Source organism: Drosophila miranda, chromosome 3 (genome assembly GCF_003369915.1).
Source record: "Drosophila miranda strain MSH22 chromosome 3, D.miranda_PacBio2.1, whole genome shotgun sequence".
NCBI lineage: Eukaryota > Metazoa > Arthropoda > Insecta > Diptera > Drosophilidae > Drosophila > Drosophila miranda.
Genome location: NC_046676.1, coordinates 7,613,899 through 7,641,458, shown reverse-complemented (window position 1 = coordinate 7,641,458; position 27,560 = coordinate 7,613,899). Strand labels below are relative to the sequence as shown.

The following is a 27,560-nucleotide window of genomic DNA, read 5'->3' as shown; positions in this document are numbered from 1 at the left end:
CAGACGGCAGCGGAGAGGAAACAGCCTTTGGCAACCCAATTGCGTACCCAGGGTCATCCATCCAGATTGCGCGCTCAGCCTGCGGCAACCATGGCAAAGCTGCAACATGCAACGTCGCGTCCTCAACCGGTCACTGTGAAGACCCAAACATCAAACATGAAACATCAAACATCAGCAAGGAATGTCCAGCCAGCCACAGTGAAGCCTGCACCTTCACGTGCATTGCCCTTGAAGCCTACAGCAGGCCCAAAGCCCAAGGCAGCAGATTTGGTCGTTGGACCTTCTGCAAATGGGGTTGTTCATTTGCCAAATGTGAGGACGCAAACATTCGAAAAGCCGGCCGTGAGTAAGCCCACCTTAAAAATACCAGCAGTGAAACCAAAGCCCATTCAAGGAGGCGGCGGAGGGGGAGCTGCGGGAAAATTTAAGTCGACCGCAGTAGCAAAAGGGCCGGCAATTGGTCCTGCCAATTGTTCTGTTTCCATCGCTTCAAGTTATCAAAGCGCTTGTCAACATTCTCACTCTGGAGTCGCAGCATGTCCCACCACCCTTCCAGATCCTCTGCCTGGACGGGTTTCGTCTCCTCGCTGCCATCGTAGGGTCGATGGTTCTTGCCCGTAGCTCCCGCCTCGCAACGGTCAATCAGACCGCTGAACTGCATCAATTTCTTGGTAGAGAGCAAATTTGTCTGTCCAATGGCCACATTGATCATATCTATGCCGCCCGTCTCAACCAGATGCGCCTCATTCTCCTTGCTATAGGCTTCCCACTCGCTGCAGATATCTCGCAGTCGTCGAATCTCATTCTCCAGCTGTATGCGAAAGTAGAGCACCGACTCGAGGGCCCGCCGATTGGCAACAGGAGTCTCCTCACCGGGCAAATACATGCTGTTTCGCTTCTCACGCTCACAGCGAGAGTTCACTTTACCGCGCGAGACGCTCACATACGGACTTAAGTAGTTGGGCTTCTCATTGGAAATCCTGCGAGGAGGGGTTTGCTCCGCAGCTGGCTTCAGAGTAGAATTTTCTTGTTCTTTATCATCTGGATCTGGAAACCAATAATATTACATTTTACTCCATTTTATTCCTGTTGTACTTACCCATAGCCAGATATGGATCCAAGATCAAACTCTCTTCAGCTGCCGTTTTTATCAAAGAGTACCTAGAAAAGTCAAATTTCCGCTTCGCTTTCGAATCTCGGTGGCTGCTCATTGGACCCACTGGACTCAGATTTGAAATCTCACCCAAGGCTTCTATCATTTCTTGACTGCAATTGTTCGTCTTGCACTGCGTGAATGTGGCCAGAGCAGGGAAACTTATCTTCTCTTCCAGCGGCGTATTGGGAGGCAGTGGGAGTTCAGTGGTCCCAGCCTCAACCAACTCTCTCATCAGCTCCGGCCGATTTCGAACATTCTTTTGAAGACCTACGTACTTGCTGACGTTGCTCTTGGCCTTCATTCTGGTCGACAATTGGCTGGCAAGCTTGTTTTTTATTGCCGGCCCTTTTGCTACTGGGGTCGACTTAAATTTTCCCGCAGCTCCCCCTCCGCCGCCTCCTTGAATGGGCTTTGGTTTCACTGCTGGTATTTTTAAGGTGGGCTTACTCACGGCCGGCTTTTCGAATGGTTGCGTCCTCACATTTGGCAAATGAACAACCCCATTTGCAGAAGGTCCAACGACCAAATCTGCTGCCTTGGGCTTTGGGCCTGCTGTAGGCTTCAAGGGCAATGCACGTGAAGGTGCAGGCTTCACTGTGGCTGGCTGGACATTCCTTGCTGATGTTTGATGTTTCATGTTTGATGTTTGGGTCTTCACAGTGACCGGTTGAGGACGCGACGTTGCATGTTGCAGCTTTGCCATGGTTGCCGCAGGCTGAGCGCGCAATCTGGATGGATGACCCTGGGTACGCAATTGGGTTGCCAAAGGCTGTTTCCTCTCCGCTGCCGTCTGCGTACACTGAGTTTTTTTTGCCAAAACATATAAGGAGTGCCTTTTTGGCGGCACAAATGCCGGAGCGTTCTCCTGCTCTTTCTGGGGGTTTCGGTTTTATATGTGAACATCTTTTGACCACGACGAGCAATTTGCTCGTTCTTTGTTTGTTCCTTCCTGGCAGCCTTCCAATCCACGAAGCGCTTTATGTAAAGGTCCCGGGTGGGGTTCCTCTGCTGCTGAGGCAGCTCTGGTTTTCGATTCTCCTTAGGAGGTGCGACATAGGTAAGGCGTGGCTGCGCCTCCTCTGAGGGCGGTATAGGTGCCGCACGCTTGACGGGAGTTGGACTAACACTAATAATGCGGTTGCTTTGAAAACGATCCTCGCGCTGTTTTGCACGCGCCGCATTCTGGAGATCCCGGTTCTGCTCATTGAAATTGCGTGGGCTGAAAGTGAAGTGATTGCTGTTTATATAATTCCCTGTGGCGCTGCATTATGACGTCGAGCAGTAATTATTTAGGAGTTTAAAAAAAATGGAGGGACGCTTCTTAAGAATGGCGCCCTTTCAGCGTGCCATACCGATGAAAAAACGAACTTAGCCCACTTAAGCCCCTTTATTTAAACTGGATAACAACTCGAGTTAGACCGCGGAAAATAATACTTATAATAATAATATTTACCTCTTTTTTACCTGGCAAGGAAACTTTTTTTGATAGATTGGGGACTTAGAATTTGTTTAACAATTTAATCTGGTATTTTGTATGCAGTTTTTTTAAAGGTAGTGCTTTTTTTACACAATAATTTTTAGCGGTATATTTTTCAAAATTTTTACTTTGAAAACTCGTGAAAATTCTAAACAAATCCAATAAGAATGACTAGCAAAAGTTGGCTACTATTTTAGAAAAATAATCTATCAATCGGATAAACTTCATGTTCAGCTATAAAGTCCTAGCAAGCTAATAATATCAAATCACAGAACGATTAGCCCATTGTATGCCAAAGGGGTATTTTAATATTGCACCGAAAATAGTGAAAATCGTGGATATAGTGGGTTTTTTTTTGTGAGTAAAAGAAGGAATAGGAGGTATCTACAATGACTGTTTAAATAGAGGGGTCTTAAGTGGGTATATGTGGCATATTTCAGACCGTATATTTTATCGCCAAGTCACTTAGTACACTAATTTTCTTGCCACAATGTCTGGCTCACACACCTTGCAAAATATAAAAATACTTTCCATAGTATTTTCCAGTATATTAAGGTTATGCACTCACCCTCTTGGCCAATGCCCCAATGTAGAAGTCGTGTAAAAATGCAATTTAGAGCCACATCGATTATTAATGCGGGAAATCATCGAAATCTTGATCACTTGCCATCAAAATCTCAATGTTTTCAAAAATATAAAAAAAAGGAATGTAAAAATATGCATAACGGGGGTTTTTCACACTGGCGCTTCCATGGGGCTTATATGGAAAAGAACGGGCCAACAATTTTGAAAAGTACACATATTCCCCTTTATAAAAATGATTTTAATATATAGCAAATGGGTAGTTACCATGTAAAGAAATAAACTTAGTGGAAATTGTTGACATTTTTTATTGAAACCCTATTTTATAAACAATGCCAATAAAGATGGTACTTAAAATTAGCCACTTTTATATAAAATTGATTAGATTATCGGTTAAAAATATGTGTTCAGTGCTGATAGTCGTTGCTAGCTAGTATTCAACCGAAAGCAATTTGATTCAGCTTGAATACAAATAATACCTCAGTATATTTTCGGCATATTTTTAAATTTGTGACGTAGTTTCGGTTTTCTGAGTGTCTGTTTACCATTGCACGTATGAAAATAAAAGTGAATAATAAAAGTAAGCAAAATCACTGGTATGGCGCGTACCTAAAATTGTTTGCGGAAGGAAAAAATTAACATATTTCAAGACGTTCGCTGATAGTTTTAATCAAAAATACATTTTCCGAAGCTTCTGGGGGTGCCTCACACGCCTACGAAGACGGCGCGAAGAAATTCCCAAAGCTTCATCAATTTAGTCGAAAAACCTGGAATTTACTGCATGGCGTTCCGGAATAACTCTTAAAACGGCTCTTGGAACTCCGTCTGGACCCTGAGAAGCATGGCAAGCATAGGAAAGACAAGGATGGCCACGGAGAAGGCGACGGGAGTTAAAATTCGCATGGAAACGCTGAAAAAAAGGGAAGGAGAAGCTAAATCCGCCATGCGGATAGGAGTAAAGATGGCGGCAAAAACGGCTCCGCAGCTTTTGGCTTCTAAACTGCTGTGCAAGAAACCAAACTTGTCGACGAACGTGTCGACAAACATGTCCACGAACACGACAACAAGCATGACATCAAACATTTCTACGACGAAAGAGAGAGAGAAGACTGACGCGGTTTGTGTGGCTTCCGTGAGTACGAAAAACGGAAGTAACCGCAAAATCATCGTTAACAAGTATTAGGAGGGGCATAAAGGCACATACATTGTTTGTATCGACAAAATGAGTGCGAATAATGCCAGAATTGCTATAAACCAGTTTGATCTATCAGATCTGCTGCTGAAACAGGGCATTAGCGATATCGGGGAGGTTGCTAGAATGGGCTATGGCAGGTGCAAGATTGTGTGCGGGTCGGCGGAGTGTGCAAACGGGCTAGTGGAAGCGATAATGCTGATCTTGCGGCATGTGCCGCAGATTACCGCCGGTTGACCGTCACATTCAGGGCGCTGAACTGAAGTTCGCTGATTTGGCATCTTGAGTGCAAACAACATGGAGCAGAGCACATTGGACAACGACAGTAAGTTTTATTAATTTATTGCTAAAAAAATATATTTCATTTAAGGTGTTCATTGCAGATCCTGATGAGCACTTTTCGGATATTATTGAGATGGACCTGGACGGATCTTGTAGCTCCAGCACCTTGTCTGGGCGTCCGCCAAAGAAAAAGAAAAAGACCGACATTTCGTGGCTGGCAGAGATCGCCCAGGAGCGTCTCGAACAACAAAAGGACCACCACAGAAAGATGGAGGAGCACGACGTTAGGCAGGAGAAGATGGTGCAGGACTTGATCAGCATCCAAACAAAATTCCAGAACGACTTATTAGAAGTTTTAAAAAATAAAAATAAATAAGTTTTTAATTTTCATTACGGTCTACACAATATTTTGCGATTGCAGATCGTATCTGTTCTGCTGACTGATTAAAGTCAGCAGAACTGTTGCTGGTATCGGGCTGTTCGCGCTGCTCATTTGTTGCAAGCTCCCAATTTTCATTAATCGCGCTGTTGTGCATATTTAATATATTGTGTAAAATACAACAGCTCATTATTATGGCGCTATTATTTTTGTGGTGGCTATCAAGACCTTTTCCGATTATTCGAAATCTGGCTTTTAATTGCCCAAATGCTTTTTCCACCACTCGCCTAGCTTTGGAAAGGTTGTAGTTAAACGTGCGCTGTTCCAAAGAGGCGACTGTGGAAAACGGGTAAGGTTTCATCAGCTTTTTAGAAAACCTAAATGCCGAGTCCCCGATAAGCATTACAGGGACGTTTACTCCGCTTATTTCCTTGGCTTTCTCTTGGAGTAATGCCGATGCTTCGATATGTTTTGCAAGGCTTGACTTCTGGTATATCATCTAGTCATTGCACCTTCCTGCAGAGCCGATATTTACATATGTAAATCTGTATCTAAAAAGAATCGGATTTAAATAATTTAGGACATTAAACCAACTTGCTAAATACATATTTTTGTGCAAGATATTTGCATACCTATAATCCACTAGGGCAAACAAGACTGTGGAATACCAGCCCTTATAGTTATGGTGGTCTACTGCCTCAGGTGCTGGTGGTTTTATTTCGATGTGGCATCCATCTAGAATAAAAAGGAAGTTTAAAAACCAATTTATATGTAAACATATTGCTGAAGTTCTTATTGATTTCCTACCAATTGCACCTAGGCACTGAGGAAACCCAATTGCCTCGAATCCCTTTACGCACTCATCAATTTTGTCGGAAGTTAGGTAATTGGGCGACATGTACTCCTTCGAAAACTCGTCGATAAGTGCTCTGCAAAACTCGTGCAGGATATTACACACACTGTTTGGAGCTACACCGAAAAGCCTGCCAACTGTTCGGTACTCAGAGGACGAGCCCAAAGTATATAGCGCAATGGCGATGCGCTTTTCCAAAGGAATTGCAGCTCGGCAGTTGGTGTCCTTCTTTCGCAGCACTTCAAGCCGATTCACTAAAATATCAAAGCAGGGCCTCTCCATTCGGAAACTCTCTTTGAAAAACGCCTTGTTGTTTTCTGGTACATCTTTCTCCCAAAATGTCCCGAACCGCTTCTAAAACCATAAAATATGTCCTTGTACTTTAAACTATGGTTGAAGTTAGTAGAAGTACTCACAAACGACCATAATCTTCCTGGCTTTTGTGTTTTTATGGCAGTCATCTGGGTCATCTCATCCTCGTCAATGTTAAAGTCATCATCGTCATCATCATTATTCATTGACAGCAACATTATTAGTTGGTGCAAGAAAATATTTTGCTGTTGAGCCACAGCCGAAATAATTGCTATATCTTCATCATCCATTATAAGAACCAAGAATTAATAAATCTTCCGCGCAAATTTAATGAACTTGTTATTGGCATCAGCTGTTTTTGACGGATGGTGGATGGTGGATGGTGGCAGTGTGAATCGGAGTTTCACATCTGTCAAAAAATCCCACCATTCCCCCGGGATGGGCTCAGTGTGCAGAGCCTATTAAAGCCATTGACGCTAAAAGAATCAACAGACTGCTTAGTGGTAACGCATTCGATAGGCACACTCTAGCCAAAATGCATGTAGTTCCTAGTAACATATGTGATACATGCGATAGTATCGATAACGCCTCGCATTTAATTTTCAATTGTACAAAGTACAACACAACAAGGCAAAACTTCCCATCTCTAAGAAAATATAATGATATTTACAAATTCTTTGAAAAAGAAAACATCAGCGCGTACCAAACACTAATTGAATTCATCGACGAAATTGATGTAAAGCTATAAACAGTACTCCAACATCTTCTATTCTTTGACTTGGCAATTTCCACCTTCAAAAGGCTACTCACGGGTAGCTTGGTAACTTAAATCCTAAGAAAAAAAAAAAAAAAAAAAAAAAAAAAAAATTAGAAAAAAAGAAAAATAAATTGAAATGAGCGCAGAAAAGGCCTTTGAAATGCAACGCCAGGTGCGTCAGAATGCCAAGGAGTTACAAAGTTCGTTGAAAGATCTGTACTCGTGGGAGAAGGACATCAAGAACAAAGAAATGGAACTGAAGAAGGCGCCCGCCGCTGCCGCCAATACTGTAAGCTTAAATGTGCAGACTCACATGCATGTGTTTTTATATTGTTTTCGTATTCTCATTTGTTGCAGAGTATGCCGGTGCGCAGTCATGTGCAGAAAACAGGAAAAGCCGAGCAGCAGAGCCCCAGTAGTTCAGCGGCCGGTACTCCTACTGAGAAGAAAGATCCGCCCGGGGATCCGGTGGCTCGGCAGCACAAGAAGGCCAACGACATAAAGGACCGCGGCAATAACTATGTGAAGCAGGGAGAATACGACAGAGCCATCGAGGCGTACACAGAAGCCGTGGAGGTTTATCCGTACGATCCCGTCTATTACATAAATAGAGCCCTGTGCTACATTAAGCAGGAGCGGTAAGATGGGGTCATGGGGTGTAGAATGTTCCAGCAATAACCAATTTTATTGCGACAGCTTTGACAGTTGCGTGGATGATTGTGAGGCTGCCATTAGCCTAGACAAGCTCTGCGTGAAGGCCTACTACAGACGGATGCAGGCGAATGAATCGCTCGGCAACAATATGGAAGCGCTTAAGGACTGCACAACAGTGCTGGCCCTTGATCCCAAAAACATAGAGGGCAAACAGAGTTTGGCACGCATAAACGAGCGCTTACGTAAAAATGGTAAGAGGGAAATGAAATAACATCAAGTACGATATTAATAGTATTTTCATTTATTGTTGTTAAATATTATTCTTCGTTTTTAATTTCAGCCACAAAAACCGGTCCCAATTTTAGCGCGGACCGTCCTGACCTAATTGACATATTGCCGATCGAGAAGCCGGTTTACAAACGCTCCAAGAAATCGATGCGTCGAGTGACCATAACAGATATTGTTTCCCCCAGACCCTCCACTGATGAGGCCCAGCCTTTACGCATCTCAGACGAAGACATTGACAAAATCTTCAACAGCTATTGCGGTCCATACAAAGAGATTAAAAAGGAAGACTTGCCGGAAAATCAGCCAAACCGAGATCCCCCAACAGCAACGCCGATAGTGGAATCTGTTGATTCTAAACCGTCCGCTTCGTCTGTAAAGAAATCGCCAAACCTAAGAAAAGATACGGCAACTGATGCAAAACCGTCCGCTTCTTCTCTAAAGACATCTCAAAATTCAAACAGTGATACCAAACAGACCCTGCCAGATGCGGTGAAAGAAGCCAAACCGTCGGCTGACCTTCCAAAAACATCAACAAATCTAAACAAAGATCCAGTGAACGAAGTGAAACAATTATCACAAAACCCAAGCAAAGATGCTAAAGTTTCTAAAGATACGAAAAAAGATGCACTGATTGATAATAAACCATCAGCAGCTCCTCTAAAGACATCAAAAACTTCAAACAAAGACACAGAAAATGAGCCCGAAATCGAATCTGCTTCAAATATCAAGACGGTTGGGGGTGCCACTCCAATGGAGGTAAGACGATTATGTGTGTTTTTTTTATATGGAAGTGGGTTTAACTTGCAGTATTATTACAGCGAGCATTGCCGCCAGCCCCAGCCGGTACGGCCCAGTTCTACATAACCTGGAAAGAGCTATCTCCAAATCAGAAATATCAGTACTTAAAATCTATAGACATACAAAATCTGTGTAAAATTCTGGGAGCCGGTTTTGATTCGGACACATTCAACGATTTGTTGTGTACCATTCAGGACTTTTACGTGCCTGAAAAAGAGCCCGCAACGGCATCTGTCCTACTGGAGATTAGCAAAAATGACGAGTTTCCCATTTTGGCCATGCTCATGTCAGCTGAGGAGAAAAAAAGTACCTTACTTGCTTATACTTATTTTCTCAATTAATATCTGTTTTTTGTTTCTTCACAGTGGTGTCGTCTATACTAAAACAGCTCAAGAATTGGCCCAAAAAGAATCCACAAGTGTTAGAGAAGCTCTCAAGGGCCTACGGTGTGGATTAAAATATGTAAGAGTTCTAGTTTCAGCGTACTTATTCATATATTTTGATTCAATTGTTTGCTCAAAGGAATATAAAAAAAATGTACAAATAGAAGTTTCAAAATGTAAAAAAGAAAACACCGATTAATGTACTATTCGTTGTTATGGAAATTAGATTCGCCAGAAATAAATGGGGGTTTCCTCACCCAGTAAAAGTAAATCACGTGATATTGTAGATGGTCTGTAAACGATGGTCTGTACCTTCAGATGTGTGTATATATGTATGCTAATGGATAAAAGACCATTTGGAAAAATATAAAACCATTCTTGGAACAGATCTCTGAGGTCTGCCAGGCCCTGAATATTGAATAACAAATTGAGTAATACGAATTAGTGTAATTTACATAAATCAGCGTATTAATTCAATCTGCGAGGCGGACTCGCGAAGGAACAACAACTCCATTAAATGATGTTAAGTTGAAAACAGGCGGCGTTGATGTTCTGTTCATCTGCCGCTCACACACACACACACACACTCGTACCGTATCGTATTATTACAGCGACACCCGCGCCAAGGAAAAAACAAAACACGAGAGGGAGAGTGTATGCTGGGTGTATGGGGTGGGAGGTGTGTGTGTAATTTAAGCCGGCTGCGGGAACAGGGGGAGGGCTAATTGCGTGAGAGCCGACGTTGCAGTAAGCACAGGGGCTGGGTTTTACTTAAGTCCATTGTTGCCTCCACTAGTTATAATTTAATTTACATTTTTTCTTAACAAACGCTGGCCTGGCCTGGCTGTGATTTATCAGTTCCTCGAAACGAGAGATCCAAAGAGTGAGAGAGAGAGACTGTCTCTGCGGTGAGAGAGCGGCAGCAGTCGAACAGAGTTGTCACCCCACACGAAGCCTGAAAAGACGTTACAAATCAAGCCAACAATTTCTTAGAGGATGAGTAATTAATGAAAATGTAAATGTACATCTAAGCGAAATCTCAAATTGATGCAGTCGGCATTCATGGAGATGATTGACCAATTTTTTTGTTTCAATTTTATATATGTGAACAGTGGCAACTCCAAAGCCAAGCTTCATTGAGCAGAGATTCGGTTGTGGAAGTGGAAGAGAGCTTCGGAACAGCTTCGGAGCGCACACGATACATACGATCCGATCATCCACCAGTTGGTGTGGGCACTCCAACGGCAACGTATTATTTAGATAGCTCTAGCGGATCGGGGAAAATAATACAGAAACCGAAATAGAGAAACAAAAAGAGAACAAAATAAAACGCGATCTTAGTTAACATTCGCATCGAGTATACGAAGCGTGAAACAACAGCAGTGACGACACAAACCAAATAGAACTAAAAAAGTGCAACAACAAATTCGTCAAGAATCAAAGTAACGGCAATTCGTGCAAGTGTAAGTGCCTGTGTAGGCTAAGTGTGTGTCTGTGTGTATAACTAATTTAAAGGCAGCTTGAGAGCTAAATCTCGCTAAAACTAACGTATTAGGCGAAATACCAGAGAAATACAAAATATACGCCCCCGCGCAATGATAACACATAAATATAAGTATATACATATGTACATACGTACACATACTCGTACGAGTATAGAAAGATACCGTTATGTTTGATAAAATTTGAAAAAAATTAATGCATGGCAATATTCCATCCATTGTGTATGTGAAAAACTGGAAATTACGCAAATAATCTACCGAATAATCTCAGAGAAACAAAACATGTGGAAAAACGACTCAAAGCAAAACCGATTTCACTGCCTCTCGAGCAGGTGTACGAGTGATGGTATTAGTAATCGAATAGCAGTAAAAACACACACGCACACACACAAAACAGACATGCATGGGAGAGCTGGCTCTCCATGTTTGTTTTTTGTGGCCAAAAAATCTTGTCAGATGAGCAAAGAATCAGGAAAACAATGGACCTCCCTCCCACTGCCCGGCTGGAAAAATATGCAATAGTGCCGGCTGATATAAGCCTTTCCGTTCCATTCGGTCAGGGATCAATAGCTGTGCCGTCGGCGTATCCAAAGAATGCGGCAGAAATAGAGGTGTTGTTTTTACCATATATTGTTCGTGGGCTGTCTCGTATTGCGATTGCCCCTCGGGGGGCCTGCACATCTTCATCTTCATCTTCGATGCGATTGATGTTTGTTTTTGGCGCTCATCTCAATTACGAGTGTGTGCTGTCCGGCCCAGACAAGACATTGAGTCCGGATTCCTATGATCTTGGCCAGTTTCAGTTTGCTAACTTGGTTAGCGGTTGCGCTCTTTTGTTGTGTTGTGTTGTTGTGTTTTTTTTTTGTTGTGTTGTGTGCCCTCTTGTCTGTGAGCGCCGCCTCATCGCTTGGATTGGATGGATTGGACGGCGGCTCGTCGTCACAGCCTGTGCCAAGCGCTAAAACAAAAAATAAAATAAAAGTAAAACGTGTCTGTCCCATAGCCCAAAAAGACGCTCAAAAGCAGCATCAGCAGCAGCAGCAACAACAACAACAACAAAGCTACGGCTAAAATCAGCAAAGACATAAAAGTCAACCGGTTGGTTGAGTTTCAGGCACCGCAACAGCAACAGCAACAGCAGCGGCTCCGGCTCCCGCTCCCGCTCTAACCCCACACCCACCTCCCCGCACCACCCTTCACCCGACGTACACGTAAAAGCTAAGAAAATAAGGCCAGCTTCAGGGGCCAAAGCTTTTGATACGCTTGCAGATCCATCGTTCTTCTGTGATATATCGATTTTGATTGAGTTTTACACAACTATAAAGAAAGATACGAGTACGAAACAACAAAGCTGTTGTGACAGATAATTTCTCGATTATTTCTATATGATATAGAAAATCGAATGATTTGTGCAGAGTGTTAATCAGATACAGATGTCGGACCTTCTTAGTTTCTGGTCACAATCGTTATACTTTCTGTAAGGGTATACACATACCGTTCACACATACACACACACACTCACACGTAGATAAATCAAGATACTTATAAATAACAATCTAGACGTAGATACAGATACAGAAGATGATGCTCGGGGTGGAGTGGACCTCCTCTGAAGCTCAAAAATCTGTTTAGCATAGTTTATTTTTTTGCTAATCGACGGAGAGTGCTGTGTTCCACATGAATGTGGGGGTGGGGACGGGGGCTGGCCTTAGAGTTTAGATCCGTTTAGCTACGTCTCGAAAGATGCTAAATACGAATATGTGATCAAACAAATAACAAATGGAATATTCCGTTCCCTACACGAAACGCAGACTTTCTTTTCGGCCATACGTCGGATGAACAATCTTAATGAATCATCGAAACCACAATTTAGCTGGAGAACGTTAATGGGAGATTACATTAATATTACAATCTATCGATTCAATTAATATTTAATTCGATTATGGCAATCTATTGAGTTTTTTTTTTAACATAATGAACTCTCCGAGAGCCATAAGTTTCGAATCGAGTCTTGTGAAATATCTTTCTGGGATCCATTACCCCCTGACTCGCTATTTGGTAAATTGTTTAGCCACCACCAGCTAATTCGATTGATAATTGTCTGTGGCTGCTGCTGCTGACGCCTTTGGCAGACACGTTTGATGTCTTAACTTCATCTGGGGGCTGGAATCAAAGTCATGGGACTGCTGCTAGCACTTCTGGTTGGGCGAGCTCTTGGTCTTGTAATTGACTTGTTGGCAAAAGTAATCCCCATCCAAAACTAGCACCAAAAAAATGTATATATTTGTATATATTTATAGCACAATTTGATTGCTGCCTGCCTGGCCTGCCCTGCGCGTAAGTGCAATTGGCTTTGGCATTTTCATTTCGTGTTTTATATTTTGCACGCCATTTGAGAGCGACGCAGGGGATGTCATATTGCAGTTGTTGCTCCAGCGGCTGCTGTGAATGTTTTGAAATGCTAATAAAACGCTAAATGCCTCGGCCAAATAGCGATTCAAATGCGAAAGCCAATGTCTTAGCGCTGGCTCAAGGATGAGACCACGCCGCTATTGTGTGCCATTGATATGGTGCGAGATATGTTTGCCTCTAAGGCCTGGCCGCACCACATGATGGCGCCTCTGACTTCCGACTTAATGACAGAAACAACAATCAATAGCCACCGACCGACAGACCGACCAGTGACTACAGGTTTCATCAAGTGAAACTCTTGTCATGACAAGACTCGACTCTGCTTTCGGTTGGTTTATTTTTAGTTGGTTTGCTGCTGCTGCTGCTGCTGCTGTTGTAGAGCTGCCATCCAACTAAATCAAATCACTTGAGTTTTCATTATATTATTGTAAGAGGTTTCGTTCCGTTCCGTTCCGCTTCGTTTCGTTTCGTTCTTATTCTGTGTGAGCCCCCAGGAGATACAAAGCGTTAATTCAATCAAAATCATTGCGACAAAACAACAATGAGAAGACGTGAGAGACGACCAAGAAGCCAGTCAGTTCGGGTATTCCTCTTCGGACTACGAGATTCCCGAGCATCTCAGAGACTATCAAAGACTCAATTATGGCTCGAATAGTTACTCAATCGAGAATGTTTGGAGAATGAACAGATACCCTACCCTAGTCTCTTTGGAAGTGCAAACGAAACAAGTCTTCCGATCTCTCGTTAAACATTTATTTTGATGCAATTAAGGCAGAGCAGAGGCCAGAAAGTAAAAAAACTCTTCAATAGGCATCCCTCATTGCTTGAAAAATATTTAATTTCGGGTTTTATTGGCATTAAGCATACGCCGTGTATGTGTGCGGCACAAATTAATTTAATACTATTTTTATTGCATACTTAAGAGCGTCGCAGAGCCAAATGCCAAGGCAAATGCCAAGCATTCAGTAAATACCTTTCTTTTATATTTGTTGCCGATGCCATAATTCATTTGTTTATTATATGTCGTTAGAAGTGGAGTGAAGCCACGTGTCGGCGGGTATGGGATGCAAATTAGTTGGGGCTGCACAGCATATAGCCATAGTCGCGGAATTATATTATTATTTTGTGACCCGACCCCCACTTAGAGCTGATAAATCTGCTGCCGCCCCAGACATCGCGCAAGTTCCAGTTGGAAGCGCGATTCATTTATCTTTATCTGAGAGCATTCCTATGCGTGTGTGTGTGTGTGTGTTTGTTTCTTTTTTGCGTTGTACTCAACCCAGGCTTGAAAAGAGATATCACAATATACATGTATGCGTATGTATGTATGTATGCATGTGCATTTGTGGCGGAATTTGGGACGTCATTTAGCAGAGCTTATCGCCAGACAGCAATAAGCTAAAACAACATATTTGAAACGTACACAGCATAAAAATAGCCTACTCCTATTCATATTTGCCAAGAAAAACCCATTCCAGCCCCCGGCGGTGGCTTTTCCTGGGAACTGACTGAGAAATACTAGTCAAACCGCTTCTCTTGGCTTGAGTTGCCTTCGGGGTTGGGTTGGGCTTGTCTCTTCTGCTTAATTTATACGATACGATACCGTACGATACGATAATTCCAGCAAAGCGGAGCTTGTAATTTAAGGTGGCCCTAGTTTACACTGTTCCCATTGTTCCCATTTCCATTTGCAGATCATGCTGTAGCCACATGGACATATGAGGATGCGATGCTTCTGAAGTTACTTGAACATGGACTTTGATTTCTCGGATTTTTGTAAGTATACAAATTCGATTACCAAGGATAACAAAAATCAAACGGGGTCCTTGCTGGTGGCCCCATTGAAGGCTGGCCCCGCCCCTTGTCATTGACAACAAAAGTGGCTGCCGAAAATAGACACCCGGGGGAAGACAGTCTGGGGAAATATGATACCCGGATTCGTTGAATATTAGTATTTCCATACGATTTCCCTGCGCAAGGGAACGGGCGGGGCAGGGAATTTGCATGCCACTTCTGTGCGGCACGAAACGAGCAAACTTGTTTGATCAATAACAATCCGCCGCCTCGCAGGACTCAAATATTTGCACATTACATTCGATGTTGCCGTCAGTCCTCAGATATGTTCTGTCCACGCTCGACGTGACCAAAAAAAACCAAGAGATAGAAGAGAAAACCCATAATAATACTCGTACAAATCAAATAAAACTCGTAATTATAAAACGGAACATAAGAGTGGTGTGAAAACAGAGTTTTTCAGTGCGATTGTGGATTGCGGACTGTGGATGGCACTGCCAATGCATTTGTGCAAATAAAATATTACTTGTTTGCCATCAAAGAATACAATTGCATAAACAAAACGATTTAATTATACTTGATGCTCGACTGCGGCTGTTTCTTTCATTTGCCTTTTGATTGGTAGCAAATGTTTGTCTGTTTTGATGGATTTTTCATGTCCAAGAACCATTCCTAATGGGAGAAAACGTGTTTGTTGCGAAGAACTACTCCACAAGCTGTAGTTTCATTAATTTGTTCATTAATAGATCATAGAATACTACATCTATAACTGGAACTATAGGAACCATCAATCTGCTAGGGTATTCCTTAATTCATTTTGTTTTTCGTAATTTCGATTTGATTATTTTAATTTTTTCTTTTGTTTGCTGCTTTTATTATTATTATTATAGCGATTGGTAGGCCGGGCTTTATTTATTTATTATTTCTAAATGTACTTTGAGGCATGGCATGGAGGTAGAGGGGCCCCTGCCCCTCCCCCTGCCCCTGCCCATCCTCCGTTTTCCCGATGCATTTTCACTGCTCAGCGAAGAGTGAAGAGTGCATCAACCGCCTGCTCGCTCAAACGTGCGTTAGATAATTGTTTTCGGAGATGCAGCGGCAGCATTGGCTAAATAACTAACACAAAAACAAAAAACTCAACAAAAAAATTAATTTGTTTCCATGGATGCTGCCCCCGCCGCCTCCGACGCCGTCGTAGCGGCTGCTGCCTGCCTGCTGCTCCCAACTTGGCCATCAGTGCAGATCGTTAGGGCCAAGCAACGAGAGCTGAGAGCGCTCAGATAAAACAATATACATATATAATATACGAGTATAGCCCAAAGAAAGCAGCCAGCCCAAAACTAGCTATGGACTATCCCAAGGCGCTGAATGGCAATGGTAATATAATACTATAATGCTGGTTCTTAGCCATCTGCATATTTCTGCATAAATTACACAACGAATTTATTTGGCACGTCAACGGAGTCCCATTACTCCTTGGGTTTTCATATCGATCAAACAGACCGGGAATTACCAGGCCCTGTCTGTTTGTCTGTTTGTCTGTTTGTCTGTCTGTCTGTCTGTCGGGCGGAATTCTTATCGTAAAGCCACGAATTTTGTATTCATTTAATTGGAATTACTATCTGTGCTGTGGTTTACGCCCCTCCCACACGAGCAAATAGTGCGATATTCGAATGCCAACTAAAATGAAAAATTCTAATCTGTATCCCCTTGTTCCTGCAGCTCGGCAAGACCTACTGGATGGGATCGACAACTATGCCCTGGACCTGTTCATGCAGGTCACGGCCGGAGTGGGTGGCCTCGAGGACAGCAGCGCCCAGCATGGAGGCAATGACGTTCTCGGGGCAGCTGCCGCCAGCAAAATGGACTCGCCCCACACACCGCCCATCAGCCTGAGCAGCACGCCCCATGTCCATGGCCATCTGCCGGAGAGTCCGCCAGACTCGGGCTCTGAGCCCGCCTACAGTCCGCTGAACGAGACGCATGGCGTGGGGCTGCTGCCGGGGCGCGGGGACCTCATCTACTCGAATCTGGGACCAATGGGGCATTCGCAGGCGGGCAGCATGCTGCAGACAGACATGCAGTACGTGTCGCATCAGCAGCAGCAACAGCAACAGCAGCAACAGCAACAGCAGCAACAGCAGCAGCAGATGAACGTCGCGGGACATAACTTTGCACCGCCGCAGGTGGATGTGAGGATCAAGCACGAGGCAGGGCTGATCATGAATCCCAACAGCCTGCTGTGCCAGCCACTCAACGAGCAGCAGATACTGCAGCATCCGCACAATCAATTGCAGCAGCATCAGCAGCATCAGGTGCAAGTGCAGCCACATCCGGAAATGGTCCAGGATCAAATGATCTACCAGCACTACGACAACGGGCCAGGGCCAGGACCTGAGCCGGGACCAGGTCCGGGTATTTACGGTGCTGGCAGCTACCAGAATCTCTCCACCTGCACGTTGACCTCCTCGCTGGGACTCGGCGACCGGGTGCAGGTGATTGGGACCAGCCAGCTATCGCTTAACCGCACCTCGGCCCCCTCCACGCCGGTGCACTCGCTGTCCCGCAAGCGGAAGATGTCCACGACGCTGGATTGCGCGGAGTTCTCGCCCACGGCCAAGGTGGACGCGGGCCTGGTGATGAGTCCCCTGCGCGCCTCGCACCACTCCTTGACCGCGCCCCACAGCCAGAGCAATAGCAACAGCCACGAGGCCGGCAACGGGAGCGTCAGTGACCTGGCCAAGACACCTGCCCACTCACACTGCTCCGCCTCGGTGTCGCCGGCCCTGTCCGGCATCCACTCGCAGGCGGACAACAGCCTGGACGGACAGTCGAGCCATGCGGCGGCCGGCTCCGGCTCTGGGTCGGGCAGCGAGGCGGGGGACACCGCCCAGACGCAGTGCATCCGCTTCAATGCCTTCCAGCCGGAGAACTGGCACAAGCTGTTCGACCAGAGCCTGCAGGAGCTGTCCGTGATCTACTACCGCGTCGATGCGGACAAGGGATTCAACTTCAGCGTCTCGGACGACGCGTACGTGTGCCAGAAGAAGAACCACTTTCAGGTTACTTGCCATGCCCGACTCCAGGGCGATGCCAAATTTGTGAAGACCCCGTCCGGCTTTGAGAAAATCAAATCCTTTCACTTGCATTTCTACGGCGTCAAGTTCGAGGCGCCCAACCAGACCATCCGCGTGGAGCAGAGCCAGTCGGACCGATCCAAGAAGCCATTCTATCCAGTTCCGTGAGTAGCACAGAATATACAAATACACGATTGCGTCTGTTACCCCCTTCTCCATCGCCAGGATCGATCTCCAGAAGCATATCGTCAGCAAGATCACCGTTGGCCGCCTGCACTTCTCCGAGACGACCAACAACAACATGCGCAAGAAGGGGCGCCCTAATCCGGAGCAGCGCTTCTTCCAGCTTGTGGTGGGCCTCCATGTGCACACCATTTCCGGGAACTTCCCTGTGATGAGCCATGGCAGCGAGCGGATCATCGTGCGCGCCTCCAACCCCGGCCAATTCGAGTCCGACGTGGACCTGTGCTGGCAGCGCGGCCTCACCCAGGAGTCCATCTTCCATGTGGGCCGCGTGGGCATCAACACGGACCGTCCAGACGAGAGTCTTGTGGTGCATGGCAACCTGAAGGTCTCCGGCCACATTGTCCAGCCCAGCGACAGTCGAGCCAAGCAGGAGATCGGGGAGCTGGACACCTCGGTGCAGCTGCGCAACCTCCAGAAAATACGCATCGTCCGCTACCGCTACGAGCCCGAGTTCGCCCTTCACTCGGGCCTGAGGCGACAGAGCGACACGCGGGAGATTGTCGACACTGGCGTCATTGCCCAGGAGGTGCGCGAGGTGATCCCGGATGCGGTGCAAGAGGCTGGCAGCGTTGTCCTGCCCAATGGCGATGTCATCGAGAACTTTCTGCTGGTGAACAAGGTGAGATCCATCTAAGCTCTCGATGCAAAACGAGACTCCATTCTCTTGACTCCTTTGATAGGACCGCATCCTCATGGAGAACATTGGGGCCGTCAAGGAGCTGTGCAAGGTCACCGGCTCCCTGGAGACGCGCATCGAGCATCTGGAGCGGGCCAACAACAGCCACAACAGCCACCAACTGCGTGCCAAGGACCTGCTGGAGCCGCGTTGCCTGCTGCCGGACAGAGGGGCCCTCAAGTCCTACATCAGTCGGCGGGATGGCTACGAGATCTGCTCCAGCCGCTCCCTGCAGATTGTCATCTTTGTGCTGATCATCGTGATGGCAGCCTGGTAGGAGGGAAGCCTCCGCACAATTTACACCCCACCTAATCCCGATATTCCCTGTTCCGATTCCCATTGCAGCCTGGCGGCTGTGTCCACGCTGTACTTTGTGGAGCACAACAAGCAGCAGCAGCTGGACGGGTACCAGCTCTTTGGCAACAGTCACATTTTCCGCACGGACACGCCCACGCACCTGAGCGAGGAGGATAGGCACTACTTTCAGCACAGCCTGCACACACTCTTCAAGAACAAGACGCACGTGGCCTGGCCCAGTCTGATGTACGCCACGAGTACATCCCGACCACCAGCCTCTGCCTTGGTCCCACGCCCCGGGGAAGATGAGGCCGAGGAGCTGGCCGCCGTTATGACCAAGCCGCAGGTGAACCTCCAGCAGCAGCAGCAACAGCAACAGCAACAGCAGCAGTCGCTGAAACACAGTCGCATCACGACTTCAGCTCCGAGGTTCAGCAACAAGACCATCAGCAGCAAGAAGACCAAGTGGCCGCTGTCCCAAGAGGTTCTGCGGCAGGCGGCCAGTCAGAAGGCGCTCCAGGCTGTGCACGGTGTACGGGGAGGGGCACCGCCTCCAGCCAGCGCCAATGAAACGAGCGCCCCCCCATCCTCATCCGAAAAGCCCACACAGTCGTCCCAGAGCCAGTCGCAGGCCATTTCCCTGCCCCAAGACTTTGAGAATAACTCCATAGACATTGATGCGCAGCAGCAGCAGCTGGTGGGGGGGAAGCAGCCTTTGTCGGCTCTAAAGCTGGACGAGCACATTGTGGTGGTGGGAACCATTGCCAGTCCCACTTCGGAGGGAGCAGAGGGGGTATCCCACTCGTCGGATGTCGGGGGGACCGTCGGTCAGGCCATCCGCAAGCTCAACACTGGGGACGCGGTCATCTACAACGTGTACAAGACGGTGTCACCGCCCACGGCGAACCTGGCGCTGACCACCAACAAGGTCAGCACCGAACCGGCCCAGAGCACTCTCTCCCAGGCCCTGGACGCGCCACCCCCGGCGGCGCTTCCTGTCCACAACAGCAGCGGTGGGCATGAAAATCCCGATGCCCTCGACCTGCAGAATCTAAGCAACACCAACGAGTCCGTAGACAATCCCATCTCAGCGCTCTTTGGATTTGTGTTCCCGGAAACGGGCCTGAGGGACTCCAGCGTGGGCAGGCGGTCGGCCAATCAGCGCAGTCTGGACTGGATCGTGCATAAGACCCTGAAGACGGGGCTCTTTGGCCAGCCGGCGGAATGCACTGGCGATGAGTCAGTCAGCGATAATTGCCAGGTAACGCAAGAAGCCTTTCCTTAAACGGTTACACCTTCCATTCGCCCATCCACAGTCCGTTTGCTTTGAGGAACTGCCGTCGTCGAAGACACAGCCGGATAACGTAGATGCCAATGTCAGGGAGCAGCATGTGGAGGATGATCTTCAGTCCGCCGAGCAGGAGCAGGATCCCGACGTACTAGCCTCACAACCAGCGTTGTCGGCCAACAACGAGACTACCTTTGTCCACGGAAAGAGCTCCCACAACACGGATGCCCAGGCCAAGAACGCAGAGACACAGGCAGTATCGATCCAAAACCAGAGCCTGGGCCAGGGGACACCATTGGAGCAGCTGCCAAGGCCAGAGGTTGACCATCCTCCCATTCAGTTGGATTGCTGGAGCGTCACCAGCTGCGTCCTGGCCGCCCAATACAACAGCACCATCGACATAGAGAAGTTCTGTCCCAGTGCGGGCAGCTCCCTGAACGTTAGCTACATAGTCCCAGTGTCGCGTTATCTCCAGGCCAGCAATCTGGAGCTACATTTCACGTGAGTCGCTACAGAGTCACAGCCAGACGAAGAGCCAAAGTACATAGTTTTGTTCTCCTCGACAGCTCGAACAAGCCACTACAGTGGTCCATCTGCATTGATGAGGACCAGGCCAAGGCCAATGCGAACGCGAATGCCCAACTCAACGAGGACGATGAGGTTCCGCCCAGCAGTGGAGTGAAAATCCTCAAGCAGCTGGGCAACAACAAGCTGGTCCTGGCCCTCGACCTGCCCGAGCACGGCTACTTCTTGCGCGACTTTATGCTGCGCGCTAGCCACGATCTGGAGCAGGTGAGTGCTGGGCAGATATTCAAGAACCACTCCAGGACAAAACAATCATTCAAACCAATCATTTTTTGTCTGCAGCAAAAACTATGCGATGATAGCGCTCACCTGGCGAACCCTATACTCCAGTACAACTTTAGAATCGTAAGAGATTGTGATTAGTTTACAATTTAATTTATGGCACGGATTGAATCTGAATCTGAATCTCCAGAAATGCATATATATACCATATACGAGTAAAATATGTTCAAGCGGCATGCGACATGCTGCATTGTCAAGGCACCAAAATGGAACACTTTTTAAATTAGGAAAATACGAGTCAACGAAAAAAAAAACTGTTGATCAGATGGATGGCCGAAAGTGGAAATGAATACATTTATACGTAAAGAAAGCAATCAAATAAGACATGCAAATCCATTATCGACAATTTAAATAAAATATTTAGAGAAATCTTTTATTCAAACTTAACGAATACTAAGCTTATATACGTAGATATACCAAACTTATCAGACCGCAAAGGGCTGATCTTTGCCATCTTCATGGTATTTGATGTACGTCTCGCCGTGGGTAAAGTCTTTGGTGCCCTCGAGGCGACCACGTGGTGGGGCCTTGTCATAGTCGAAGGACTTCTTCGACTTACCGAACAGCTCGTTGGCCATCTCGATATCCTCGCGGTACTTGCCGACCACCACTTTTTTGCCAGTGATGGGATCGGTTATGTCACCAAGCGGATAGACCACTTTTTCTACAGCATGCGTGATGAGGCGGGTCATGCGCTCGGGGAGCTCTCGTATGAGGACCACGTCGCCGGTCTTGCATACCTTTTGCGGATCGTGGGCAAAGTAAAAGTCGTCCTTTTTAAAGTACTAAACGGAATAGAAATGGAAACTAAGTGAATCCCATGCGACTGTTTGCTGAAAGCGGCAACAAACCATATTCAGATTCTTGTCCAGTTCCATGCGGCGTATGCGTATCTTGGAGGCATTTTGCTTGATGCAGGGCATGCATTGGCCCATCAACAATAGTCCACGCCTCGACATCCTCTTTAAGCAACTTTAATTAATATCAATTTGTTTATATGCAAGTTCGAAAACGGAGTTCCCTTATCGGTCTGACCCTCCGAAAAATACCGAAAATACGTCACAAATTTCAAAGTACACCGTAAATATATTGACGAACTATTTGTACTGATATTCCTCGATTTTGATATTCGGTTGAATACTACTAACTAGTTAGGACTCTCAGCCCTCAACATATAATTTTACCCGATTGACTATTTACTTTCCCACAAAACTGGTTAACTCTAGGTTCTCATCTTTTTTCGCTTGTTTATAAAATAATGTTTAAACAAAGAAGTTCAAGAAGAATTTCGAACAAACTCTAATTGTTGTACACGCTATGTACACATTTGTTACATATTAACTACATCTTTATGTAATTACCAAAAGCGACACCTGCAGGTGAAAGTGTGAAAAATCTCCGTTATCCACTTATTAAGTGAAAAAATTAAGATTAATGGCAAACGATCAGGAATTGTATGCTGATCACGAAATGATATTCGTTGGGGCCCCGGAAAAGGCTTCAAATGGCATTTCTACACGATTTCTACATGATTGGATTAGCACAATGAGGTGAGTGAATAACGAGTCTTAAGAAATACTGGAATAATCTGGAAATACTCAAAAGTATTACAAGATGCAAGGTGTGTGAGGCAAACATGGTGGCAAAGCTAAATTGCTAGCAACTGCAGCTGATTTCTATCGACTTATCGATACAATAATTTTCCCAATCAGCTGATTGCCGATGTGAACACACTTTAATTCCGATAAGAAACTTGTAAAACGAAAAATTAAGTAAACTAAACTAGTTAGTCGGAATAACGTTGGATTCAAGCGCAGAGTCCAATCAAGTTGGCGTCCAAGTAACTAAAGACGAGACGACGGGATACGAGCCTAGCTACCACAATGGCAAGTAAACAAAGAAACCATATTAGTGTTGGTGCCGCAGCAGCAGCAGCCTCCGCCCATCACACGCTTTTCTTTTCCCCATCCCACTTTAATCAAGCAAAGCATGACTGATTTGCATATCAACAGAGTTACGACGACGACGACTACCCAGCAGATACATTCCCGAAGGATTTCGGATATGGGACCTACAACCAGGATGGTCTAGAAATGGAGCCCAATTCGACGGGCAGCAGCGAAACGAAGCCGCGCATTTTACTAATGGGACTGCGCAGATCCGGCAAGAGTTCAATTCAAAAGGTTGTGTTCCACAAAATGTCGCCCAATGAGACGCTCTTCCTCGAATCGACGAGCAAGATCGTCAAGGACGACATCAACAATTCCAGCTTTGTGCAGTTTCAAATTTGGGACTTTCCTGGCCAAATCGATTTCATTGAGCCCACCTTCGACTCGGACATGATCTTTGGTGGTTGCGGCGCCCTAGTGTTTGTCATTGATGCCAAGGATGACTACAACGAAGCCCTAACCAAGTTCAAAAACACAGTGATAAAGGCTTACAAAGTGAACCAGCGAATCAAGTTCGAGGTTTTCATACACAAAGTGAGTTCAGATACGGCTGCTTTGCTTATCAAGGCAGCTGCTTAATTCCCACTGCCACTCCACCCGCAGGTTGACGGAATAAGCGATGATTCAAAAATGGAATCGCAACGTGATATACATCAGCGGTCATCAGACGATCTAAGCGAGGCGGGTCTCAACCAGATCCATCTGAGCTTCCATCTTACCTCCATATACGATCACTCGATCTTCGAGGCCTTTTCCAAGGTGGTGCAGAAACTAATTCCCCAGCTGCCGACGCTAGAGAACCTTCTCAACATCTTCATACCGGTTTGTCATTTCTGTACTTTGTCGAGCCACTTACCTACTATTTATCCAACAACAATTTGCAGAACTCTGGAATTGAGAAAGCCTTTCTCTTTGATGTGGTTTCCAAAATCTATATTGCAACGGACTCTTCACCTGTGGATATGCAAGCCTATGAGCTGTGCTGCGACATGATCGATGTGGTGATTGATCTGTCCAGTATATACAGGTAAGCCCTCGATAAATTTCCATTTGTCGATGATATATGCCTATGACCATTACAGCTCGGAGGAAACCGCCTTTGACAGCGGCAGCTCTAGTCTCATAAAGCTGAATAACAACACGATACTCTATCTGCGAGAGGTGAACAAGTTCCTGGCCCTGGTCTGCATACTGCGCGAGGAGAACTTCAATCGGCAGGGCGTCATTGATTACAACTTCATCTGCTTTCGCGACGCCATCAGCGAGGTATTCGAGCTGCGTCTGAAAAGACAAAAGCAACTGGAGAACAATGAGGACGAGGATCTCGCCGACGATCACACACTAATTCGCCATGGCAACGATGGAGCTGTGGTGACCTGAAGGAAGTCAATTGGCTGATTGGATGAGATCCCTTCATTTACGCTTGCTCCCACGATGAACCCAGAACCAATTTCTTAACATTAATATTCAGTGGACACGTTGATTCCAATTTTTTATGTTTCTTTACCGTTATATCTAGTGTTTACCTTGTTTATTGATACATATATTTAGTCTTTTATAAAACTTAAAATCTGCGTAAGCCCAGCAATTGAAATTGATAATATTACTAATAAATATGTATATTTTTAAAAGAAAACTGAATTTGCATTGCATACCTCAATCTGGGGGATTCCTGAAACTGATGATGATTAAAGGTGACAACGAAGTGACTGTGAAAGTAAATCAAATTCAAATCTTCCTAATATCTGATTTCTCTTAGATTATTTATATTTGGGCACATCCGCGGGGCGCGAACGTACGCTTTTTATATACAAGATAGGTAATTTTCACCATATTTTTTTCGATTCGATAGAATTTTGTAAGCTTTATGTTTAGTACAAAAGATGGGGTTCATCAATGTTGGCTTAATCTAGTAAAATGTACAAATCTGTGAAGCGGAACCGAATATTCTAAGACAGTTAATTTATTTTAAAAGTGGATTATTGTAGGTTTCTATCTAGTAATTGTACAATAAATTATCTCTATTGGTGTTTTTGAAATTTATTTAAGTACTGGTCGCGAACGTACGATTTTTCCATGTGATTGTGTTACTATATTACCTTACACTCTCCCGAAACAACTTAAACACAAACCACAAAAACAGGAAATTCTCTAGCACGGTTCCGGTACCTGTATTCCGGGCCAGGCTATGAATAAAACCCTACTCGCATTCAAAAATCGCTCTTAACCACACAAATCCTCGGTGCTGGATTGATTTTACACATGCGCTACACACTATGACTTCTTTACCTTAATCCACGCTTTATTTTTTTCTTCACTTCTATTCATCCGTTCGCAACCTGACTAATAAGTCTATCTTATCCTATTATATTCCTTATATCTGCTCCCCCTATATCATGATACACTTTGGAACCGCCATAGAATTCCGATAGATGGCGCTTCGCCCTCAGAACTGGACTATCTGGAAACTGGAAACTATCGCTACCACCACCAGTTTCTGCTCTCTTCATTTTGTATTGTTTCTAGTCTATTTTTTAAACCTTGTTTTACAATCAATAAAATAAAAAGGAGTACTTAAGATTAGTTAATCTTATAGAAAATGTATTCATCAATGGCATCAAATTATGTAGGCAGAGCTGAGACTCTTATTTAGCCAGCATTATTCAATGGAACATCAAAATTTAGCAATAGAAAATAAATTATTCAAATTATTACCCTAGTGTCGACCAGTGGGTATTAAAATACTATCCACTGAAATTATGGCTTGTATGTTTTGTATGTAAAGAGGAATTAATAGAATTATTATCTGTAAGATATGAATATTAGTTTATAAGATTTGAATATTAGTTTAAGATTTACTCATCGGTAGTATTATAAGAAATACCAATGTACTCGATATATCGATACTTGTCCTCGACAACACACATTCATTCGAATACGCCGATCAAGAAAGAAGAACAAATAATAAAATAAAAATATTAAAAGTTTACATATCAATATTATTTCCGCGGCATAGCTAAAGTTGTTATCCTGTTTAAATAAAGGGAGTTTAAGTTTGTTTCTTCATCGGTATATTTACGGTATATTTTTAAAAATGAGACAGTATATTTCGGTATAATTCTGAGGCGGACGCCTTGCTCAAAAAGATAAAAATTTTGTTTTCAACAGGTGCGATTTTAATTGAAAAACTACGAAATGGGTGATGTCACAGGCATAAGCAATGCCGAGGCCGAAGCCTTGTGCAAAAAGCCGGATAAGGCAACAGAGGTAAACCAAGACATTGCAGAAAAAGGCCGATCGAGTGGAATCCATTAACACGCGTCATTGCGATATTCTATATAGGAATTCCTGTTCCAACAAACCATGTATCGCATTAAAGACCCCCGGAAGTCGCTACCCTTCTATACGGGCGTTCTAGGCATGACATTGCTGGCGAAATTGGACTTCCCCGAGTCCATGTTTTCGTTGTATTTCATGGGGTAGGTTAAGTGGAAAGGGCAGACCAGACGTCACTCGCTTATCTAAGTGCCTAGCTCCCCTATCGGACATCTATAATGACAATTACTTTTCATATTACTCAACTGCAGCTATGAGAGTGCCGACGATATACCCAAGGATCCCAAGGAGCGCAGGAGCTGGGCGTTGAGCCGCAAGGCAACTATTGAGTTGACCCAGTAAGTGTTCCGTATGTGCTGTAGATGAGGGAGTGTACATGGCTTTCTATAATTATAGCAACTGGGGCACTGAAAATGACTTAAGGCAGATCTATCACAACGGCAACAGCGAACCCCGTGGCTTTGGACACATTGGACTGATGGTTCCTGATGTCTATGCTGCCTGCAAGCGGTAAACAATCATTTCATAAGATTTAAAAACTCTGTCTAACCATGCAAGCCCTACAGATTCGAGGAACAGGGAGTCGAGTTCGTGAAGAAACCAGACGATGGCCGCATGAAGGGATTGGCCTTCATCAAAGATCCCGACGGCTACTGGATTGAGATTTTCAATGCCTACACCGTTCGGAAATAGAATGGAAACGAAACTTTACTTTTATTAAATGTACATGTGCTACCGTTCCTTACCCAACCTTTTAAAAGGATAATTGTTACAATAAATTAGGGAATGTCCAACTGTCTCACTATTGTATTTCATTTTGCAATGATCTGCGTGTGCGTCCCACCTGTGTGTAACTCTTGCTTTACTTCACTTCATCTTTCTCTATATAATCTTTGGCCAATTCGATTCGATTTCCACCTGATCTTGACTAATTATATTGCTCTAACCAACTTCAACTGAAACCGAAACCCACAAAACAACATGAGGCCTCGAACTAAATTCT

At 45.1% G+C, this 27,560-nt stretch overlaps 7 protein-coding genes across 10 annotated transcripts; 5 read left to right on the top strand and 2 right to left on the bottom strand.

Annotated features, from left to right (window-relative positions):
* The first annotated feature begins 4,638 nt into the window (after positions 1–4,638).
* On the top strand, positions 4,639–5,263 carry LOC117188060. The gene is made up of 2 exons (XM_033391319.1): positions 4,639–4,732; positions 4,791–5,263. The coding sequence occupies exons 1-2, from the start codon at positions 4,705–4,707 to the stop codon at positions 5,063–5,065; spliced, it is 303 nt and encodes a 100-aa protein (XP_033247210.1). The 5' UTR covers positions 4,639–4,704; the 3' UTR covers positions 5,066–5,263.
* On the bottom strand, positions 4,837–6,749 carry LOC117188059. Of its 2 annotated transcripts, none has more exons than XM_033391318.1 (4): positions 6,338–6,749; positions 5,876–6,275; positions 5,701–5,803; positions 4,837–5,613 (listed from the first exon to the last, which is right to left on the bottom strand). In XM_033391318.1, exons 1-4 carry the CDS (start codon positions 6,521–6,523, stop codon positions 5,568–5,570), a joined length of 735 nt encoding a protein of 244 aa, XP_033247209.1. In that variant the 5' UTR covers positions 6,524–6,749; the 3' UTR covers positions 4,837–5,567. The 2 variants fall into 2 exon arrangements, with proteins under 2 accessions (XP_033247209.1, XP_033247208.1); XM_033391317.1 differs by having other exon boundaries at positions 4,837–5,619; positions 6,338–6,746.
* A 211-nt stretch (positions 6,750–6,960) lies between these two features.
* LOC108159897 (RNA polymerase II-associated protein 3) lies at positions 6,961–9,384 on the top strand. The gene is made up of 6 exons (XM_017293520.2): positions 6,961–7,279; positions 7,348–7,628; positions 7,687–7,895; positions 7,985–8,688; positions 8,751–9,036; positions 9,096–9,384. Exons 1-6 carry the CDS (start codon positions 7,127–7,129, stop codon positions 9,185–9,187), a joined length of 1,725 nt encoding a protein of 574 aa, XP_017149009.1. The 5' UTR covers positions 6,961–7,126; the 3' UTR covers positions 9,188–9,384.
* A 922-nt stretch (positions 9,385–10,306) lies between these two features.
* On the top strand, positions 10,307–21,583 carry LOC108159898. Of its 2 annotated transcripts, XM_017293521.2 has the most exons (9): positions 10,307–10,576; positions 14,722–14,803; positions 16,544–18,062; positions 18,124–18,763; positions 18,825–19,093; positions 19,166–20,378; positions 20,434–20,906; positions 20,972–21,197; positions 21,273–21,583. In XM_017293521.2, exons 2-9 carry the CDS (start codon positions 14,779–14,781, stop codon positions 21,351–21,353), a joined length of 4,446 nt encoding a protein of 1,481 aa, XP_017149010.1. In that variant the 5' UTR covers positions 10,307–10,576; positions 14,722–14,778; the 3' UTR covers positions 21,354–21,583. The 2 variants fall into 2 exon arrangements, with proteins under 2 accessions (XP_017149010.1, XP_033246759.1); XM_033390868.1 differs by lacking the exons at positions 10,307–10,576; positions 14,722–14,803 and adding an exon at positions 16,114–16,198.
* Positions 21,584–21,613: 30 nt separating this feature from the next.
* Positions 21,614–22,231, bottom strand: LOC108159900 (28S ribosomal protein S17, mitochondrial). Its single transcript, XM_017293523.2, has 2 exons — positions 22,124–22,231; positions 21,614–22,057 (listed from the first exon to the last, which is right to left on the bottom strand). The coding sequence occupies exons 1-2, from the start codon at positions 22,229–22,231 to the stop codon at positions 21,698–21,700; spliced, it is 468 nt and encodes a 155-aa protein (XP_017149012.1). The 3' UTR covers positions 21,614–21,697.
* A 740-nt stretch (positions 22,232–22,971) lies between these two features.
* On the top strand, positions 22,972–24,744 carry LOC108159899 (ras-related GTP-binding protein C). The gene is made up of 5 exons (XM_017293522.2): positions 22,972–23,158; positions 23,285–23,755; positions 23,825–24,043; positions 24,106–24,248; positions 24,304–24,744. Exons 1-5 carry the CDS (start codon positions 23,156–23,158, stop codon positions 24,599–24,601), a joined length of 1,134 nt encoding a protein of 377 aa, XP_017149011.1. The 5' UTR covers positions 22,972–23,155; the 3' UTR covers positions 24,602–24,744.
* Positions 24,745–26,193: 1,449 nt separating this feature from the next.
* Positions 26,194–27,362, top strand: LOC108160781 (lactoylglutathione lyase). 2 transcript variants are annotated; one of them, XM_033390757.1, is made up of 6 exons: positions 26,194–26,301; positions 26,390–26,488; positions 26,564–26,700; positions 26,809–26,895; positions 26,954–27,067; positions 27,124–27,362. In XM_033390757.1, the coding sequence occupies exons 2-6, from the start codon at positions 26,417–26,419 to the stop codon at positions 27,248–27,250; spliced, it is 537 nt and encodes a 178-aa protein (XP_033246648.1). In that variant the 5' UTR covers positions 26,194–26,301; positions 26,390–26,416; the 3' UTR covers positions 27,251–27,362. The 2 variants fall into 2 exon arrangements, with proteins under 2 accessions (XP_033246648.1, XP_017150474.1); XM_017294985.1 differs by lacking the exon at positions 26,194–26,301 and having other exon boundaries at positions 26,340–26,488.
* The last annotated feature ends 198 nt before the right edge of the window (positions 27,363–27,560 follow it).

Bases quoted from the DNA above. Each gene is read 5' to 3' on its own strand.
- LOC108159899 (XM_017293522.2), top strand. The intron at 23,756-23,824 runs GTGAGTTCAGAT...CTCCACCCGCAG, and splicing joins TCGAGGTTTTCATACACAAA to GTTGACGGAATAAGCGATGA. The intron at 24,044-24,105 runs GTTTGTCATTTC...AACAATTTGCAG, and splicing joins TTCTCAACATCTTCATACCG to AACTCTGGAATTGAGAAAGC.
- LOC108159897 (XM_017293520.2), top strand. From the start codon at position 7,127: ATGAGCGCAGAAAAGGCCTTTGAAATGCAACGCCAGGTGCGTCAGAAT. The intron at 7,629-7,686 runs GTAAGATGGGGT...TTATTGCGACAG, and splicing joins TGCTACATTAAGCAGGAGCG to CTTTGACAGTTGCGTGGATG. The intron at 7,896-7,984 runs GTAAGAGGGAAA...TTTTAATTTCAG, and splicing joins CGAGCGCTTACGTAAAAATG to CCACAAAAACCGGTCCCAAT.
- LOC108160781 (XM_033390757.1), top strand. From the start codon at position 26,417: ATGGGTGATGTCACAGGCATAAGCAATGCCGAGGCCGAAGCCTTGTGC. The intron at 26,489-26,563 runs GTAAACCAAGAC...TATTCTATATAG, and splicing joins AGCCGGATAAGGCAACAGAG to GAATTCCTGTTCCAACAAAC. The intron at 26,701-26,808 runs GTAGGTTAAGTG...ACTCAACTGCAG, and splicing joins TTTTCGTTGTATTTCATGGG to CTATGAGAGTGCCGACGATA.
- LOC108159898 (XM_033390868.1), top strand. From the start codon at position 16,168: ATGGACTATCCCAAGGCGCTGAATGGCAATG. The intron at 19,094-19,165 runs GTAGGAGGGAAG...TTCCCATTGCAG, and splicing joins ATCATCGTGATGGCAGCCTG to CCTGGCGGCTGTGTCCACGC. The intron at 20,907-20,971 runs GTGAGTCGCTAC...TCTCCTCGACAG, and splicing joins AATCTGGAGCTACATTTCAC to CTCGAACAAGCCACTACAGT.
- LOC117188059 (XM_033391317.1), bottom strand. From the start codon at position 6,523: ATGGATGATGAAGATATAGCAATTATTTCGGCTGTGGCTCAACAGCAA. The intron at 5,804-5,875 runs GTAGGAAATCAA...TTTTTATTCTAG, and splicing joins TCAGTGCCTAGGTGCAATTG to ATGGATGCCACATCGAAATA. The intron at 5,620-5,700 runs GTATGCAAATAT...GATTCTTTTTAG, and splicing joins TTTGCCCTAGTGGATTATAG to ATACAGATTTACATATGTAA.
- LOC108159900 (XM_017293523.2), bottom strand. From the start codon at position 22,231: ATGTCGAGGCGTGGACTATTGTTGATGGGCCAATGCATGCCCTGCATC. The intron at 22,058-22,123 runs GTTTGTTGCCGC...TATTCCGTTTAG, and splicing joins TGGACAAGAATCTGAATATG to TACTTTAAAAAGGACGACTT.
- LOC117188060 (XM_033391319.1), top strand. From the start codon at position 4,705: ATGGAGCAGAGCACATTGGACAACGACA. The intron at 4,733-4,790 runs GTAAGTTTTATT...TGTTCATTGCAG, and splicing joins GAGCACATTGGACAACGACA to ATCCTGATGAGCACTTTTCG.